At 32.1% G+C, this 17,392-nt stretch overlaps 1 protein-coding gene across 7 annotated transcripts in view; it reads right to left on the minus strand.

The window, feature by feature from the left end:
• Positions 1 to 17,392, minus strand: part of LOC130902236 (protein madd-4) — a 161,275-nt gene that overhangs the window by 7,974 nt on the left and 135,909 nt on the right. For 6 of the 7 annotated variants that reach the window (XM_057814196.1, XM_057814194.1, XM_057814198.1 and 3 more), the window contains exons 5-13: positions 14,943 to 15,203; positions 13,019 to 13,163; positions 11,476 to 11,605; positions 10,715 to 10,820; positions 10,555 to 10,650; positions 7,040 to 7,305; positions 6,183 to 6,436; positions 4,241 to 5,376; positions 3,297 to 3,419 (exon numbers count right to left, since the gene is read on the minus strand). In XM_057814196.1, the coding sequence (XP_057670179.1) occupies positions 3,297 to 3,419; positions 4,241 to 5,376; positions 6,183 to 6,436; positions 7,040 to 7,305; positions 10,555 to 10,650; positions 10,715 to 10,820; positions 11,476 to 11,605; positions 13,019 to 13,163; positions 14,943 to 15,203 (2,517 nt within the window). The remainder of the gene's footprint in view (positions 1 to 3,296; positions 3,420 to 4,240; positions 5,377 to 6,182; positions 6,437 to 7,039; positions 7,306 to 10,554; positions 10,651 to 10,714; positions 10,821 to 11,475; positions 11,606 to 13,018; positions 13,164 to 14,942; positions 15,204 to 17,392) is intronic. The other variant, XM_057814197.1, reaches the window with a different exon arrangement.

A 17,392-nucleotide genomic window follows, 5' to 3' on the forward strand; every position in this document is an offset into this window, starting at 1 on the left:
ATTTTTTTTGCATCTTTTAAAAGTTTTTAGTTGTTTCCCATCCAATCGAACAAAACAAACATTTTAAAATAAGCTATAAAACGGTTATTATGGATTTAGAATAATAAAAATAGAATGGTATTGTGAAATGATAAGACCACTCACAAACAAATTGAAAAGGAGATGAAATAACATCAGAAACAAATAATAATCTTATTCTTCTCATTTCGTCATACCCCCCATAGTTTATGCTCTGCCAAAACTTCATAATCTTGACTTACCTCGTCGACCAATTATTTATATTAAAACTCCTCTCACTCTATAATTTGATCAGTGAAAACATATTTTGGAATAAACATTCATACCAGAACAAATATTAAATCAAAAACACATGAGACTTTAAAGAAAAAATTAGAAATAACAAGATTCCTGATGAATAACTATTCATTTCTACAGAAGTAGTTTTTTCAAACCCAAATGTGACCATTACAATTGTGAGATATACGTTGATTAAAAAATTGGATAGAATTGAAATAATGAGACAAAACTAAATAATACACAGACATACCTCATAATGAATTTATAAAAGTTATTGAACACATACTCGTACAATAACATACATGAAATTTAAAAATTCAGTATATCAACAAACTAATGGTTGGCCTATGATAGTATTCATATCAAGTGTATAACACAAAGAGTAATGGAATGTCTGGAGGAAATATATAATTCTATAAAAATTTTTTATATAATTCTATATAAAAAAAAAGAAACGTCATACCTAGCCTATGAAATTCAACTTCACTCTTAACGATGTAACCTATTCTAACCTAGAAAAATTTGTCATTCATAATCTAACCCATAAATATGGAACGTTCCAACGTTACTATAATACAAAATTTAATGTCATTTATAACTTAATCAATGAAAAGTCACAACTACCTGAATAGCAGCCAAATTCAATAAGTTCAATAATTATGTCAATCGTCAATTTGATTATTGATTTCCGAACCTTACGAATTTCATAGTTATTTTAAAAGAAAGAACAAAACTCAAGAGACCATAATTCTCAATTGATCAATGTAATGAACAATGTAGTGAAAAATGAAATATCTCTGTAGGACTGTTTGAAATGATGTTTCTATCAGTCATACATGTAATGAACTTCGATAGACAGAAGTTTTCAGATATTCGTTTCCAAATTTCACACCCAAATTAAATAAACATTCTACTATAGATATTCCGTTTACCCGATAGAGGATAAGCTTGGTCGTATCGAGAAAATGTATGTATTACAATTACTTATTTTAATGACTTATTTCCTCTCGTTAACAGATGGCGCTTCTAGTATGAAATTTGTGTATATATTATAAAATATAATAATTTAAAAAAAATGATTACTATTAGGAATTTTTATAGATAATATACAAATTTTTTTGGAAATACTATTTTTGTTATTTACCTATTAAGAATGTTTTTTTGATTGAAAGATATATGTAAGTAACAATTTCATTGTCACTGGGTGGAGTATGTATTAACATCGTCTATTTTATTGAACGAGAGAGTAATAAAATAATTCGTAATCCATAGACTTCTTTTAGAAGACAGTTAAAGATTTTTTATATCTCGATTATTTTATGATGAAACGATATTTGTATAAATATATAGGGTGTATACTTATATTTTCACCTAATCAATCTGTATTAATGTTATAGTCTATTTTAATATATAGTCTTATTACAATAAGTGTTGCCTGAGATTTGAAAACAATATAAATGTGTCGAAAAGAACGTAAACAAGTTGGTGTGATGTTTAATTTTAATACAGGTACGTCTCAATCGTATTTGTTTTTAGACAATTTTCGCAATTATTCCCGTAGTCTACGATGTTATCGGACATTTTTGGCCAATAAAATCGTTTAGTAAGTGCTATTTTCATGTTTTTTACACCGAGGTGACAGGTTTTTGTTTCATGATAAAATTTAAGTTTCTCTACTTGTGGCTCTGTAGTTTTGCACATCTTCTAAAACGGTATTACTTCGATTAATTTTTAAAGCAGAATTTCTAAAATAGAGGTGCATAGTGTGTGCCAAGTTTCTAGGTAAATCGGAGTGTTCGAAATAAATAGCGTACTGTTTGTTTTAGGCGATATACCCTTTTACAAAATTCATTAATTATTTCGCTCTTTTATGTGTTTGATACTCTTTCATTAATTGGAATAGAAAAAAAAGATTCTAAGTTGGTATTTCTAGGTCTATCTGGTTCTTTTCATATGTCTCGAACTACGTTTGTTTTTTGATTTTCAATGTTACTAGGTCCTACATTGTTCAGTATTTCTTCAAGGTCAGGACTATAAACTGGAAGAATTCCGTCAGGGCTTTGTTGGAAGATTTCCATTATTTCGTCCGCATAGCATTTATTTCTATGTACGTATTTGTACTTCGAGCATATGCTTTGTTTGAGTTTGATCCTTCTGTATATTATGACTTAAACGTATTCCTCTAATTTCAATCTCCTTCTGACTAGCCTAGAATTTTCGTCGTTCACGGAGAAAAGCTATTGCAGTGGCTTGTGATTAGTATATATTGTGAACTTCTGGCCGTAAAGGTATGGGCGAAAGTATTTGTAGCTCCATATTATTGCTATTCTGCATTAAAATCTGGATATAACAAAATTGGTTCAGGACTTTTTCCCGTAAGTAACTCAGATAATAAAATGACTACTCCACAAATTCCTGATTTAAAGAGAGAATATTTGGATATAATTCTAGAATTCGATAGCAATAATGCTAAGCTTATTTAGAAAATTTTATAAAGCTATAGATTTAGAGGATTTTCAAAATGAATAGCAAAAATTAAAGATAAAGCAGCCATATTTCTTTTTTTACTATAAGAACTTGAGAAAGTCTTAAGAATACACTTTTAACTTCTTCTGCTCATAAAAGGAATATTTACACATTGAGTACAGAACTTCCAGAAATAAAACAACGTATCGGAACACATTTTGATTTTTATAATACAATTCAACATATCTTGGATGTCTTTGAATTTCTTATTTCATCACACATTCCAATGTAAATGAACATAACATTTTGGGTAACTATTTTAAAATTAAGCACTCGGAGTATTGCTACGCAGTTTAAAAGAACAATTAAGTACATTAATGCGGACTAAAAATCTGGAAAACTTGAACATTGCCTTAAATGTTTCAACTAATGATCAGATCATTATGTCGTATTTAGTATATAAATGAATAATCTGTGAATTTCTGATTTTTCCAAAGCATCAATGCACATACAAAACATTATTGATATCTAACCTGTAAATTGAATATTAGCTTTTGGAAATTCGGCAAAACTCTAGAGGCGGAGCTTGCCAAATCTGTATGTTCATCTGGGACGTAGAGCTGTGATGTACTTGAAGGTAAATGTGGAGATGGATCCTTCGGAAGCATGAAAATAAGTGGTCACCTGGTGAATACAGTTTTATTTTGTACTCATTTGAAATCTGTAGCATATTTACAGTTTTTATTTATAAAAAACGTTATTTTATGTTTGTTTTCAATTAAGGAAATGTGTACAACAAGTTTATTCCTACAATCGGAAATATTGTCACAGTCGATCTTTGATTTTTCCTTTAAGAGATAATGCTGAATTTTCAATATTGCTCTGTGATAAAGGTAGTTTTCAGTAAATTCCACTATGCAATATGCACTATCACTAAGAATTTTTAGATATTTTAGATATTTGCTTCGTTGACTTTGATAGTAATGTAGAATTAGTTATTATAATTTTGATTCGGATGATTCGAAAACCCACTAAATCATTTTTCAATTCTCTTTTTCATCACCCTCATCAGAAAATTGGCAAATAATACCAGCCATTAAATTAAAAGAGATACATCCTACTACTATTTTCAATGGCATTCTTGCAAATGGGAATGCAAATTTGTCGTGTGATGATATTGATATTATAAATGTTAAGATGAGCCTCAGTGTCACGATCGATATAGATCATAGCAAAATAAACATTAACAAAACAAACTGTTGGAAATAATATTATCGAGCTCTCAACATTTTAAAAACACTCCTATTTTTGTTTCATCTTGCGATATTAAATCAATACTCACTCAGCTGATTTATTTATGGGTCATTTATTGATTGCGTATTCAAATTCAAACTATCAAATTAATCAAATTAACAATACTTAGAAAGTGATAAATTTGAATGTTTAAATACTGAATAGAGTAGAATAGAGAACTTACTTTTTCTCCGCTTCTATTCAAAGAACTCTGTAACTGTTCGTTATAATTAGGATCCAGTCGAAGTGAAGGTAATGTTGGCGTAAACAACTTCGAGCTGGGATTCTTCCTTGATCTATCTGGTCGTTGTTCGTGAGAATGGTCATCGCTGAAAATGGGAGTTTCCTCTTCTTTTTTCTCGTGAACATCAGAAGCTAACTCCACCTTTTCGGTTTTTAAACCTTGTTTCTGAATTTCTTCAGATGTAGGGAATTCGCCGGGCTTTGGTCTGACCGAAATATGAATATTCGCTACTGACTTAGCAGCCATACAGGTGTACATTCCGCTGTCTCTCAGAGTCAGATTAGTAACTCTTAAAGCACCTTTTTTAGAAGTCTTATATTTCCTATTTCTTGGGATCAAGCTTTTGTCTTTCATCCATTCTATTTTTGTTCTGTCAAATCTTTTAACAGGGCATTTTATTTTGATAGTGGTTCCAGAGAATACTGTAGCTGCCCCACCGACTTTCAATGATATCTTCTTCTTTTTTGGATCGTGCTGAATGAATGTGCTGTTTGAAACATCAATATGGGGTTTATCACTTTCCACTATGCAACTTTTGGTATTACAAGGTTTAAATTCTGCAGGTTTTGGTATTGAACACATAGAAGGTGGTCTATCTACAGTATGATTCTGTGCCATTACCTGCTTACATTCAACTTTTCTCGTTTTGCTTCCTCCTCCACAGCTTGTGGAGCACCTAGACCATTCTCCTATTTTCCACTTTACTGGACAATCAAGTACATTACAGTATTGCCTATCTGGAGGTGGTGGTTGAGGACACATATTATTAGGAACTATTACAGTGTTTCCTCCACCTTGAGTAACTTCGTGAATACAATTAACTTCCCTAGTTTGAATACCTATGCCACAGCTTTGTGAGCATTGTGAGAAATTGGAATAATTCCACCTAGGGGGACAAGGATGGTCATTACAGGTTTGTATTCTAATTTCAGGTTTTAATTCTATAGGGCACATATAAGGCGATGTTAATTTCTGAGTATCATCTCTTACGCAATTCACTATAAGTTCTTGTATCCCTCCCAAACAAGTGGCACTGCATTGTGTATAGCCCTGCTCTTTCCAAGAATATGATTTACCTGAAATAAAAGTACTTGATCAGTTTCTATAACTAATTAAGTTCAGTGCAAGTGGCAAAGTGAGTGGAAAAGATCGCAGTAGAAAGTAAAATCTATAAAACCATCTGTCCAACCATGAAAAAACAGTTTTAAAAATCGTACGGACCAAATAAAAATCAATCGTTTATAAGGCTAGGGCACACTAAAAGGACATACTCATATTTATGTAACCGTAAAAACCCACCAATATGTGAAACTTGTAACGTTAATCTAAACGTGGAACACTTTTCCCAACATCAGGTGATCATTTTCAAAATCTTGCCGATGAAAGATTCTATCCATTATAATCAATATTTCGATAGGCGTTTGGTCAACCACAAAATATTTCTGAATGTAGTATTGTGTATAAAGTTTTTTATGCAGGATACAATATTTCAAGGAGAAGTTATCTGAGGACGTATATGCATAGACATTTTTACTGCTGAAATATTAATGAAGTTTCTTTTGTATTGTAATCCCTTCGAAATTAATCAAAAGAAATAGAACGTAAATTGAATAACGTAACCAAATAAATATAGGCACATAATTCCATTAATCACATATTTTTACATATTATGCGAATCGATGGACAAAATAATCGAGTTTAACTTCTATATCCGTGACTTTCATGAATCGGTTTCACCCGTGTTCATTTTATAAATGAGCTTTCAATTACAAACGGATCTTAATAGAATATTCTTCATCATTCCATCAAGTTCTTGTCAACATATAAAATTGCTCAATTCTATAGAAAATGCACTATGGAGTTGAAAGGCCGAGATATTTACCTGGTACCCCTGGCGCAATTTTGATATCTGCCCTACTATATGGATCATCTTTAATATCAATTCCAATTTTTTCTGACACACATGGTTCCTTATAACATGATTGTGTTTCTATAGGTTTTGGTCCAGAACATTGCTTATCTGGAAGTTTGGCTATCGTCCTAGAATATTCTAGGAATATTTTACAGTGTACTTCTCGCCGCCGAACACCTTCCCCGCAAGTTACAGTACAGGGGCCCCATTCATCTGATATGAATCTGAAAATTTGACATAAATACGTGAAGTGTTGAGGAACTAAATCACAACAACATAACATTTTTTTGTTGGCCATTCGAGTGAGTAAAATTTTCAATTTTTGGTCAGTATCTCATCTTGAAGATCTATGCTATGATAGAACCGGGATGAGTCAGAACCTACCATCAATAACTGCTATCAGATACCTTCTTGTTTTAGCTATATTATATTGTTTTGCTTCAAAAAATCAGTATTTATATTTTCCTAGACCAAACTCGAACTCATGACCTTAAATTTTAATGCATCAACACTGAGCTAAGAGACACATTGAATATTTTCGACGTATTTGTGTTTTTCAACGTAGTAAGGTTATTGAAATGATTCATGAATTGAAGTACCTTTCGAAACGATATGAATTTGACTCAAACTTGTCAACATTATTCTATGTTTAGATTTTACTATTTTAATTAGTTTTTTTTATAACTTAAAAATTAGTTTCTATTGAAAATTCATCATGTTGAAATGTATAATCTAGAAATCTCAGAAAACCCTGTATATTTATTTAAAAACGTATCAATTTTTGTTATCATAACCTATGAAACTTACTCTTCTGGGAAAAAACTTACGTGCTCTCGGAAGGTACTATCTGATCTCCAATTAATCTTTCTGGAATTGGAGCTGGTGGGTACAATTGTACTAAATTATTTATATGATACAATCCTGGAAGAAGTTCTTCACTAGTTTTGACATTTGTCGGACACTGGATGCCGGTAGAACAAAGTTTTGTACTGATAGGCTTAATGTTGAACAAACAGAGTTCAGAATATCGGCCATCCTTATCTCTGCACTCTACATTTCTCACTTGAGTTCCTTCTCCACAAGAAACGGAGCACTACAACAGTAAATACAAAAATATAGAAAAAGCATTTCATAGACTATACTTTACTTAGTGATATACAATATTTTCCATTGGATTTGATGATTTGGGTATGAATACGAGTCCACAACAAAAATTATATATATTTAAAAAAATACTGAATTCAACGAAGTTCCAAAATACAATTAAATTACACAATAATACAATAGTACGATACACATGTTGGTGATCATAAATTGCTTATTTTATAAAAGAGAATTCAAAGTCCATATCTCCTCTCTCCTCATCATTGGAAAAATAATGGAATCATTTTTGGTTCTGAATGACTTTCTTCTAGTTTGATTTCTTCAATTTTGTTTCCCTTTGTTTTCTCTAGGGTTCTTTCTTCAAATAAAGTATTGTCATTAAGGTTAAGATAATCATTGTTGCCGAGAGTGTGCCAAATATTGTAGCTGCTTCTAAATTTTCCAATTATCTAATTGGCTTTTTGTTTCTTGTCACTCTATCAATATCATATATTCTTTCGGAATCGATTCGATTCAATTTCAAATAGTGGTACGTCTGGACTTTATTGGCAGAATTATTTATTTGCCTTTCAAATTTGTAAGTTGTTTGAAGTATATAATTCTAATAATTGATGCTTGGTTCCCTTCTAGGTATTGATCTGACGTACATTTATTTATTTATAATATCCTTACCGTGATATTTCGAATGAAGAGGATTTTGTTGTTGGTTATTTGTTCTATAATGAGTTATTGAAAACTCGCTTTAGTGGTGGAGCAGTATCTGGGAGGATAACTGTTCCAAACTGCAATTGTCTCTCCATTTCAATTCTTGTCGGCAGTAGTACTTGTTTTCTAGGATGGGAAATTCTTCTTTCATGAGCATGTCTTTTGTAGGTTTCGCCAGGTATGGTTGGACAAGAATAAACATTCTGTTAATTAGTAAAAATGAATGTAGGTAATGAATTTCTGCGGTTTCATGTTCTAGTATAGGTATATGGAGAGCTAAGATTATTTTAGAGTTAGAGAAGGCTACTTACACACTCAAAAAGAGATGTTTTCATATTTTAGAATTTGTTCTTCTTTATAACTGGTTTGTAAATTACCACTTATATAATTTCTTAACTTGAGATTGCTGAAGTATGAATATAATTTAATTTCGAAAATGAATTTGTGTGTTTTCAATGATATCATTCAATTTAATTGTAATTAAATTTTGACAATGCAGATTGAATCGCGAAATTGTTCTATGAAACGTAATGAAATTATTCTATTACTATTTTCTTTTCAATTATAGATGATATTTTTCTGATTTTTTCAATAGCTTTCGTTGGTTAAGCCATGAAGTTGTGATCGTCCACTTCGAAAAAGAAAAAAAACGAAGATTACACCTTGTGCTTAATAGTACATACATACAGATGATAAAATCAAGACAGAAAAATTGGAAATTCCAGAAGCCCATGGTCAAATCCAACGAATAGAGCCGTTGGAAAATCTACCCCAGATTTCAACAGGCTTCTGTGCCGCATATATTACTTTATTAATCTATGTTTTAGCAATTTTATTAGTAACTTCATTCAAGGGGAAAAGGAGAATTTCAAAATTTCTTTTTGGACCCAAGCTGCAACCAGCCCAGGTCCAAGTATTAGAAGAAATATCCCTCACCAAAAATTGAATAAATTTTAAGCAATTTAGGTAGAACAACCTATTTCACAACTCTCGATTCAGTCCAACGATTTCATTAAATCGAACTTCATCCCAATTCTATTGAAAAAACAGCCTTTACTAAACCACATGATCATTTGGAATACATGAAACTTCAAATGGGACTGTATAACAGCCCAGCGACATTCGAAAGATCAATAGGCAATATTTTGAGACCCTTCCTATATAAATCCTACTTTGCATACTTGGACGATGTAATTATCTTCTCTAAATCCCTTCAAGAACATCTCATTCATATTGCCGATATTTTTGAAGTTTTTGGTAGAAATAATTTGAAAATTCAATTGGACAAATCCGAATTTCTTAAGAAAGAAGTTGCTTACCTTGAACATTTAGTAACCGTCGATGGTATCAAACCAAACCCTACCAAAATAGAAGCTATTCAAAAATTTCCTTTGCCAAAAACTGTTGTAGGAATCAAATCAAATTCCTAGGATTATTAGGATATTATCGGATAATCGTACCGAATTTCGCTAAAATCGAATTAAATCTAATACACGGAAAACAGAATTTTCAGAAATGGTTCATATTCATAAGAAGGAAAAAGCTATAAATTATAAAAAAGATTTAAGCAATTGAAGTGAAATTTATAGCTCCATGTAAGGACTAAAGAAAAGGTAAATTCTTGGAGATGCATCTTACAAACCACACCGAAGAACCAATGAATAAAATTTCTTATGTTGAATCACTGAGCAAGATATATACCTACTTATTACACTACAAAAGCGTCCATTCTGCCAACAGTCAATTTATATCTCAATTATTGTTTTGAGTTGGTTAGCGGCAGATGGTAAGAGCTCTCCAGCTGCTCAATAAACAATTCTCAGACTATACAAAGGAAAATTTTTCATCCCAGTGGCATAGCTCGGTTGCGGGTGCTGTCGATCTCCAGCCGGTCAGAACTTACGGTGAAAGATTGAGTTCATTTTGTTTTTATGTTAAAAATTTCTTATTTATCTTATAGGTTATTGGGTACCCAAAACTCAACATATTTATGTTATATTTCCGTCTAATGTTCACAAATTCCTTTGTCATAATATTTCATTTATTTTTATCTCCCTTGAGGAGTCATATTTATATATGAAAGAAAAAAACGAATATCTTGTAAAAGTGATAAATAATTAACTTGTAGATCATTGTTCCAATTGCAATAGTTGGTTTATTCAATAATTGAATTGAAATACATTTAGATTATTCAATAAAAAAAAAGAGGCGATTACTATTGGTATGTGATTTTACTTATAAAGGGTCATTCGAAATAAAGGATGATTCTCATTTAGACTTAGAGCAGACCTCGATAATGATGTTATAATAAACAAGTCATGCTTAGCATGACAGTTTTAATAATCAAGGTACTAAAAGTGCAAGTTGATAACAACAATTCTTATAAATCAATCTCAAACTACAGAAGGGCTTTTAATTTTCGATCCACCATATACGAATGTTTAGTTGACAATTCTGTGATTATAAATGCTACTCTTCTCTAGTTGAACTGTCTATTTACAAGTTTTTGTAAACTATTATGAGACGATCTTACCCCTGACCATGTGGTTGTTACCCAAGTCGGACAATCGTATTCATTGCAGTCCTCCTGGAACCATGGCTTAGGTCCTTCACATTTGGTGTCATCTACCTAAGAAATCAATTACATCAGAAACAACTCTAAAGCATAGTAAGGATTAATTATGACAACTCACTATCAATTTTGTATTATTAGTTTCTTGAACAACACATTGTACTTGTCGATGTCTGATTCCACGACCACAACTAACTGAGCAAGGTCCCCATTTATTGGTATGCCATCTAAAAAAGTTCAACCCAGTTTAACATATACTCATGAAAGTTCCCCATGATGAAAATGATAGAAACACATTAAAGATACAATAATAATGTGAGTGTGTTCGATGAAGTCCTTTTCTCTATTTTCACTAAGCAGTATTATTACCAATGTTCAATTTTACTTTCTAATTTACGCATCTACGAGGTACTTTCTATCAATGTGTTGAACAATTGCATTAAGATCTCTGTAGCAGATATATTTTTAGTGATAGATTCTTGCTGAGAATGGGGTTTGAGATTGTTTACGAAAATGTATCATCCAATTCATAAAATAATAACCCGATTCGAATGAAATGGATTGGAGAGTGCGCAGATGTGGAGTGTAATTGATAATAATACCAATTGGCTTTATAACTTGATATGTAGACCATTTGTTAAGTATCATTTCAACTTTTTATTACCGCAAATGTAAGTGTAGGTACTCACAATTATATTTCTCAAAACTTCATCTAATTTCAAATTATCAGTGTTTTTGAAAAAAATTTGAAATTCTCAAATAAAATTCGAATAACGAAAGATATTTCTCCAACAATGTTTGTTATGACTGTGATATAAATATGAAACGAAAAACATATCATAATTCCATAAGCAAGAGGTGTATCGAACATGAAAAACTCACTTTGGTGGACAGTTCTGAGTGTTACATTCAACGATGGTCCTATCGGGCTTCTGCGATTCATTGCACAACTTCTCCTCGACTTCGTCTCCCGTGTCCCTATTTTGGCATTTAGGATATGACACTTTGTATCCTGGAAAAACAGTAGGTTAGCGAATGTTTCCACTAGACCCATCTGAAATTTTAGATATTGGAGTTATATTGGCGAGTGGTCTACCCGTGAGGTTATTCTGTTTTTTCAATGAACTTCTTTTTAATGATCATTATTTATTTATCAGTTATCAAAGCCAAAGTTATAATCACGTTTACCTTAAAATATTCCGCAACGATTGAAACGAGTTTTGCACAATAAGTTCAAAACGTCAAAACAAAGATATTCTGTACATCCTAATAATAATGTTTTTTTCTAAATTTATGAATTAATAGATACATTTTCAAATTGAACCAAACATTTTTGAATTGATAAAATATCCTCCATTATCATTCCGCGTCTAGTCTACATTGATTTAATTACAGTTAAAATGGTGAAAAGTCGTGAATTTTGTAATCAAGCACTTCTGGTTCTATGCAACTTTATAGGGCAAATGTATAATCTACCACATTAAAGACTAGATATCAGATTTTATGGATTATGTCTTGAAAATAGCGTGAATCTGTGCAAACTGTACAAAAGTACAAGTACAAGCAAAGAATTTGGAAAATACTATTCCAGCGTGGTATAGCCTAAGAGGTATGATATTGTCACAAGCAGAATATTGAATATGATCTACTACTTGCATGCACACATTGCTCTGGAAGTCTAGGAGGTTATTGAAAATCCTCTAGCTTCAAACATATTCACAATTCTAACATAGAAAAATAATTGAAAGTTATTCTGTGTGTGGGAACCAGCACGGCAGCGCGGAAAAGGGAGGCGGCCTTGAAAAATTAAGTTAAACTTCCTAGTGTGTGCCACCTTACTACAAATTGACGGAAATTCTTAACAATATATCAAATTTCAATCAAAACTGAAGGTAAAGTCGAAGCTATTCTAGCTACCATATATTGGCTCACACAAAGTCATTGATAGATAATGTTTTAGTATCATATTGAATATTCTGGAAACCGAGAAATAGAGAATTCAAAACTGTAAGAAAGGAGAAAAAAGTGAAATTGCCATAGAAATGGGAGGATTGACGGAATAAATCAAATATTTTTTAAAGTAAATGAGAAAATTATGTATAGAGGAATCATAATATCAAGAAAATACTGGATAGATGATTATCTCTTAATGAGTAGCATCAGAGTGATTAAAGAGGAAAAAATGATCATATAACAGATTAATCGGAAGCGATTATGATCTAGGTTGGGTAATTAAACAATTAGTATGTGAGTTTTATTGAGATTCGCATGATTTAGAAAAGTAATTCGCGTGTATATTTAATAATATTGTTTTTTAACGAAGTATGATGCTTCTTATTGGAATTAGGTGATGATTCTATTCTTAGAATACACAGAATTCCACTAAATGTATTAGTTTGTTACGCCATATCATATTAATCTTTACCTCCCCCACAAGTAGCAGAGCACAATGAAGTATGAACAAGGATCCAGTGATATAGTGACCTGGAACACGTCGAACCATCTCCGCCACATACTCCACATTCATCGACTTGTTTTTCTGAACCAATCTGTAAATCACAACCCACTTGCTGTAAAGAAAGACATTCAATTGAATAATTGTAGATAATATTACTCAGTTGAGTTTCATGTTACTTCACAATGAAATGAGTGTAAATGATAAGCTATAATTAGAGGGTAGTATTGATAATTTCTTGTGGGGATTTTTATTTAATTTGATAATTGACCAAAGTTCATTTTTGTTGAATGTAATATTTTTTTGTATTAACTAGTTAATAATGTCTTGTTCTCATGATGTCGTAGGTAGACTTGCAACTTGTCTCGAGTGGTAACTGGCGTTTTCAAGAACAATTACAGATCCGGCTGGAATAAGATCTAGCATTTGTATAAAGAATTTCTCAGACACATCTGCATTCATATCTTCGTGATAGTCACCGTTTTTTTTTATTCAAATAACAGTAGGCCACCATAAACAAAACCACTGTCACTGCCAATATGTGTTACTATTAATCGTCTGCGTTTCCCTGATGGAGCTTTCAATCCTGTTGATAGTCCCTCGTTAAGTCTCGTCCAAATAAAAAATAGTTTTTTCTTCCTCCCGGAGTTTCTTAATCGTCCGTAAATAAGATCGTCTCCAGCAAACGATTTCTTCGGAATCTTTTGAATATGAATCTTCACGTTGGTATTTCCAACGAAAAATTAGTTCATGTAGAACTTGCCCAAGCTTATTTCTGCTAATTGGTGGCCATTCGTCTTCCAACAAGGACGCCAAAATTTTATCAATGGTAGTAATTTTCTTTTTTAAGTAAAATGGGTGGACTTTCCTATTCCTATTTGCACATTTGTAATCTTTATCGATGTAAACCTTTGGCCTCCCTGACCGAGACTTTGGACCACTTAAACATCCACTTGTTTTCATTTCCTTAAGAAGTTTGTAGACCGTTGATTTTCCTAGACCTGTCATCTTCGAACACATACTTGTTAGGTCATTCACACTCACTGAAGAGTACTAATATTCTAATGCACCATATACATTTAAAGCCATGGCTTTCTCGTTAACAGAGAATGCAGTTGTGTATTGGGAATTTTCTTTCATAGGACTTTTTCTCAAGCTGAAACTTGTCAATAACCATTTAAGTATACCTAATCTTTTATTTCAAAATGTAGTTTTTCCCAGAAAACATATTACAAATCGTTTGCAGGTAACCTGTCTGGTATGGATATATATTATAAAGGGCGTGAAATATTTACCCGTCCACATTATTCCTTTCTTAAAAAACCCCAAAGGAATTGTTTTGGCCGATAAGAAAACATAGCTGGAAATTTGAACATGATGCAATAAATTTCCTAGAAAATAAATGCTGGATTCATTTGCTAAGGTTTAATAAAATAAAATAATAAATTTTTATTAAATGTGACTACGGCTATGGTGGCCAGGAGAGGGATTGATTTATTACTCTACACTCTTTACGAATGGAGTATAGCAATTGTGCCCAAATAAAGACCCAACGTACTACGAAAATATGCCTTAGATACCCTTTAACAGATTTCCATTGAAGAAATAGTTGAGTCCGAGGACCTGAAAAACATGTTGAGACATGTGTGGTGATCATGAATATCTGAAATACTTATTCCAGTTGAAGAATTGACGTCATGAACGGGACTAAACTTTTCAAAACGCTTCGAGAAAATGAAGTGTATATTGCATTTAGTTCGATTCACTTATATATATATATATATATTACTTAGATTTCCCATTACTCCACTCCCTTTTGTAGAACTATTAATAGTCATAATCAATTGCTATATCAATTTGAATGAGACAAAAGAAAATCAACCGATTAACTCACCTGACAATCGCCTCCGATACATACATCCAAGCTTCCAGGTCTACACCTAGTACCATCAAGAACTTTATTCGAAAAATTTTCTACCACCGCAACGAAGTCCTCATTAGATTCATCTAAATCGATTGGTCTACCTTTACAAATTAAAGCGCAAGGATAGTTGTCCATATAATGAGGCACCCATTCATATAGGATTCCGTTTAGTGGTATGTTGTTGTAGGTAGCGCATTGATCTTCTCGAAAATCATGGGGGTCAGGACACGCCTGGAATAAACGTTCACTTAAAGTCATAGTTCGTTACTCGTCTTAATCAATGAGACACTTGTGAACATGGCAAGGAAATTGTAGGATAGGAGTGTGTGTAGGTGAGTGCGCGAGCGTTTATATCTTTTATAAAACATATTTTGCTTAGCTTGAAATCTATATTATATGTGTGCATATTTTTTTTTTGAAAATCCGTTTTCCTTGGTGGTAGTAACTTCATTTAATGATAATCCCGTGTCTATTTTTTCAATTAATTAATTAATTTTCTGATTATAGTATCTACTTATCCTCTTCTTGAATATGTTGTTTGTCATTTATTGCGGATAATTATTTACTTTCAATGCAGTTTTTGCTTTTTGAATAGCTGAGGATCTAAATTCGGCACCTGATAGTAGGATAGATCTATCAGCCAAAATTTTTATCACTGATCGTTTTTTGTGACATAGGATGACATGAATTGGAATGGAATTGAAGTTACCATAGCACAACCATCAATTTGTTTGTATACTTCATTTTCATATTTAAAGTACGTTGTTGTAAGTGTGAATTCTTCAATTTTGTCGTCTCATTGTTATATCAATATATTTTACACAATGGTAATAGGGATATTTGCATATAAAGAAACCACATCTAACGAAATAAATACATATTCGTTAAAAATTTTCATACTTTTAATGTTTTCTTTGAAATCCCATGTGTTTTTGATATAGTATTTGTAAGTAATATAAAATTTTTTTCAAAATATCTTACAAATAATTGGGCAATGGGATAGTTTGGATACTTGAAACAATCAGTCGAAGAGGAATGGCAGGCTTGCGCAGCTTTGGTGGACCATATATTCTAGGAGGCAAGCCTTTGCATCTACAAAGTTGCTCCTTCCAAAATCGAATAAAATAATTATTTTGTTTTTGATAAGAACTTTTAAGATCTCATTCAATTTTCTTGTAAGTTGCGTCATCGTTTAATTATTCCATCATTTTATTATTATAATCACTTAAGACAACATCCTTTAAATATTAAAATGAAATATATAAACAAATTGATGGTTGTGCCGTGGGAGCTTCCATTTCAAGTGCTATAGCACAATTAGTAATGGAAGATCTCGAGGAAACTGTACTAAGCAAACGTGATATTAATATTCTATTCCTTTTTTATTTACCCACATATGATTCGCTCTGAAAATTTCATAATTTCAAAATAATTTCATAGCTTTGATGATCATGTTTCAAATAGTCTCTTTTTCATGGAACAGGAAGCAAAATTATATTCCTCGTAAACCCCACGCGGCCTTGAGAACGTGAAATTTAGCTGGTAAATTCGCGTGGCTCATTTCAGCTCAAACTCATTGCAAAAGTTGTAATAAAGCTGTCAAGAAATATCCGAGGAGACGAAAACTTACAAAATATATGAGACTCGAAAATTACCAGCAACTAACTGAAGAATTCCCAGAGTAAGAAGTCGATTTTGGAAAACAACTCTAGACTACCATGATCGTTATGTGCAAAATCCTCTGAGATACCTTAGAGGAAAAAGTGGCATTTTAAAACAAAACAAATGTTGAAGAGGTGGGGTAGATTTAATAGTCATTAGGAATTCCGGACGACAGGGGTCATTCTACCATAGACACAAGAAAGATGTTGTACCCTTTTTCCCCAATGAAGCTGGAATTGATTCTAATCAGCATAGCACCAATTTCAAAGCTCTGGATTAAATAAAATACAAGCTAACTTCGAACAAACAAATTAAAGTAGCTTTGCCGGAAATTGATGCAGACTCTGGAATGGGAATAATAATATACAGTAGTGGTTGTATTCATACACAACAAAATTCTAACACAATCGATACTGCAATCCTAAGGGAAAGCAAAAGTAGACTTCAATCACAATATGTGAAGCACGAATTATCATGATAGAAAAGAGCGACCCAACATTCGCAAAATATGTGTTAAGATACGTTATGCTAGACAAACAATATATGAAGATCCTCTAACAACTCTCCTCGTTTTGGAGGAATATAAGGAATTCCTAAAAACTCCCATAAAAGCGATTAAAACCGTATGATGAAGAGAATGGAGTGTCTGCAAGTCTGCAAGTAACTATATCAGGACATCTGTGGACACGCAGTTGAATTATCATGAAAAAAGTGATCGGTTCCCAGTTCGTGCAGAAATTGACTTGAGAAGAAATAAT

Source organism: Diorhabda carinulata, chromosome X (genome assembly GCF_026250575.1).
Source record: "Diorhabda carinulata isolate Delta chromosome X, icDioCari1.1, whole genome shotgun sequence".
NCBI classification, from domain to species: Eukaryota; Metazoa; Arthropoda; class Insecta; order Coleoptera; family Chrysomelidae; genus Diorhabda; species Diorhabda carinulata.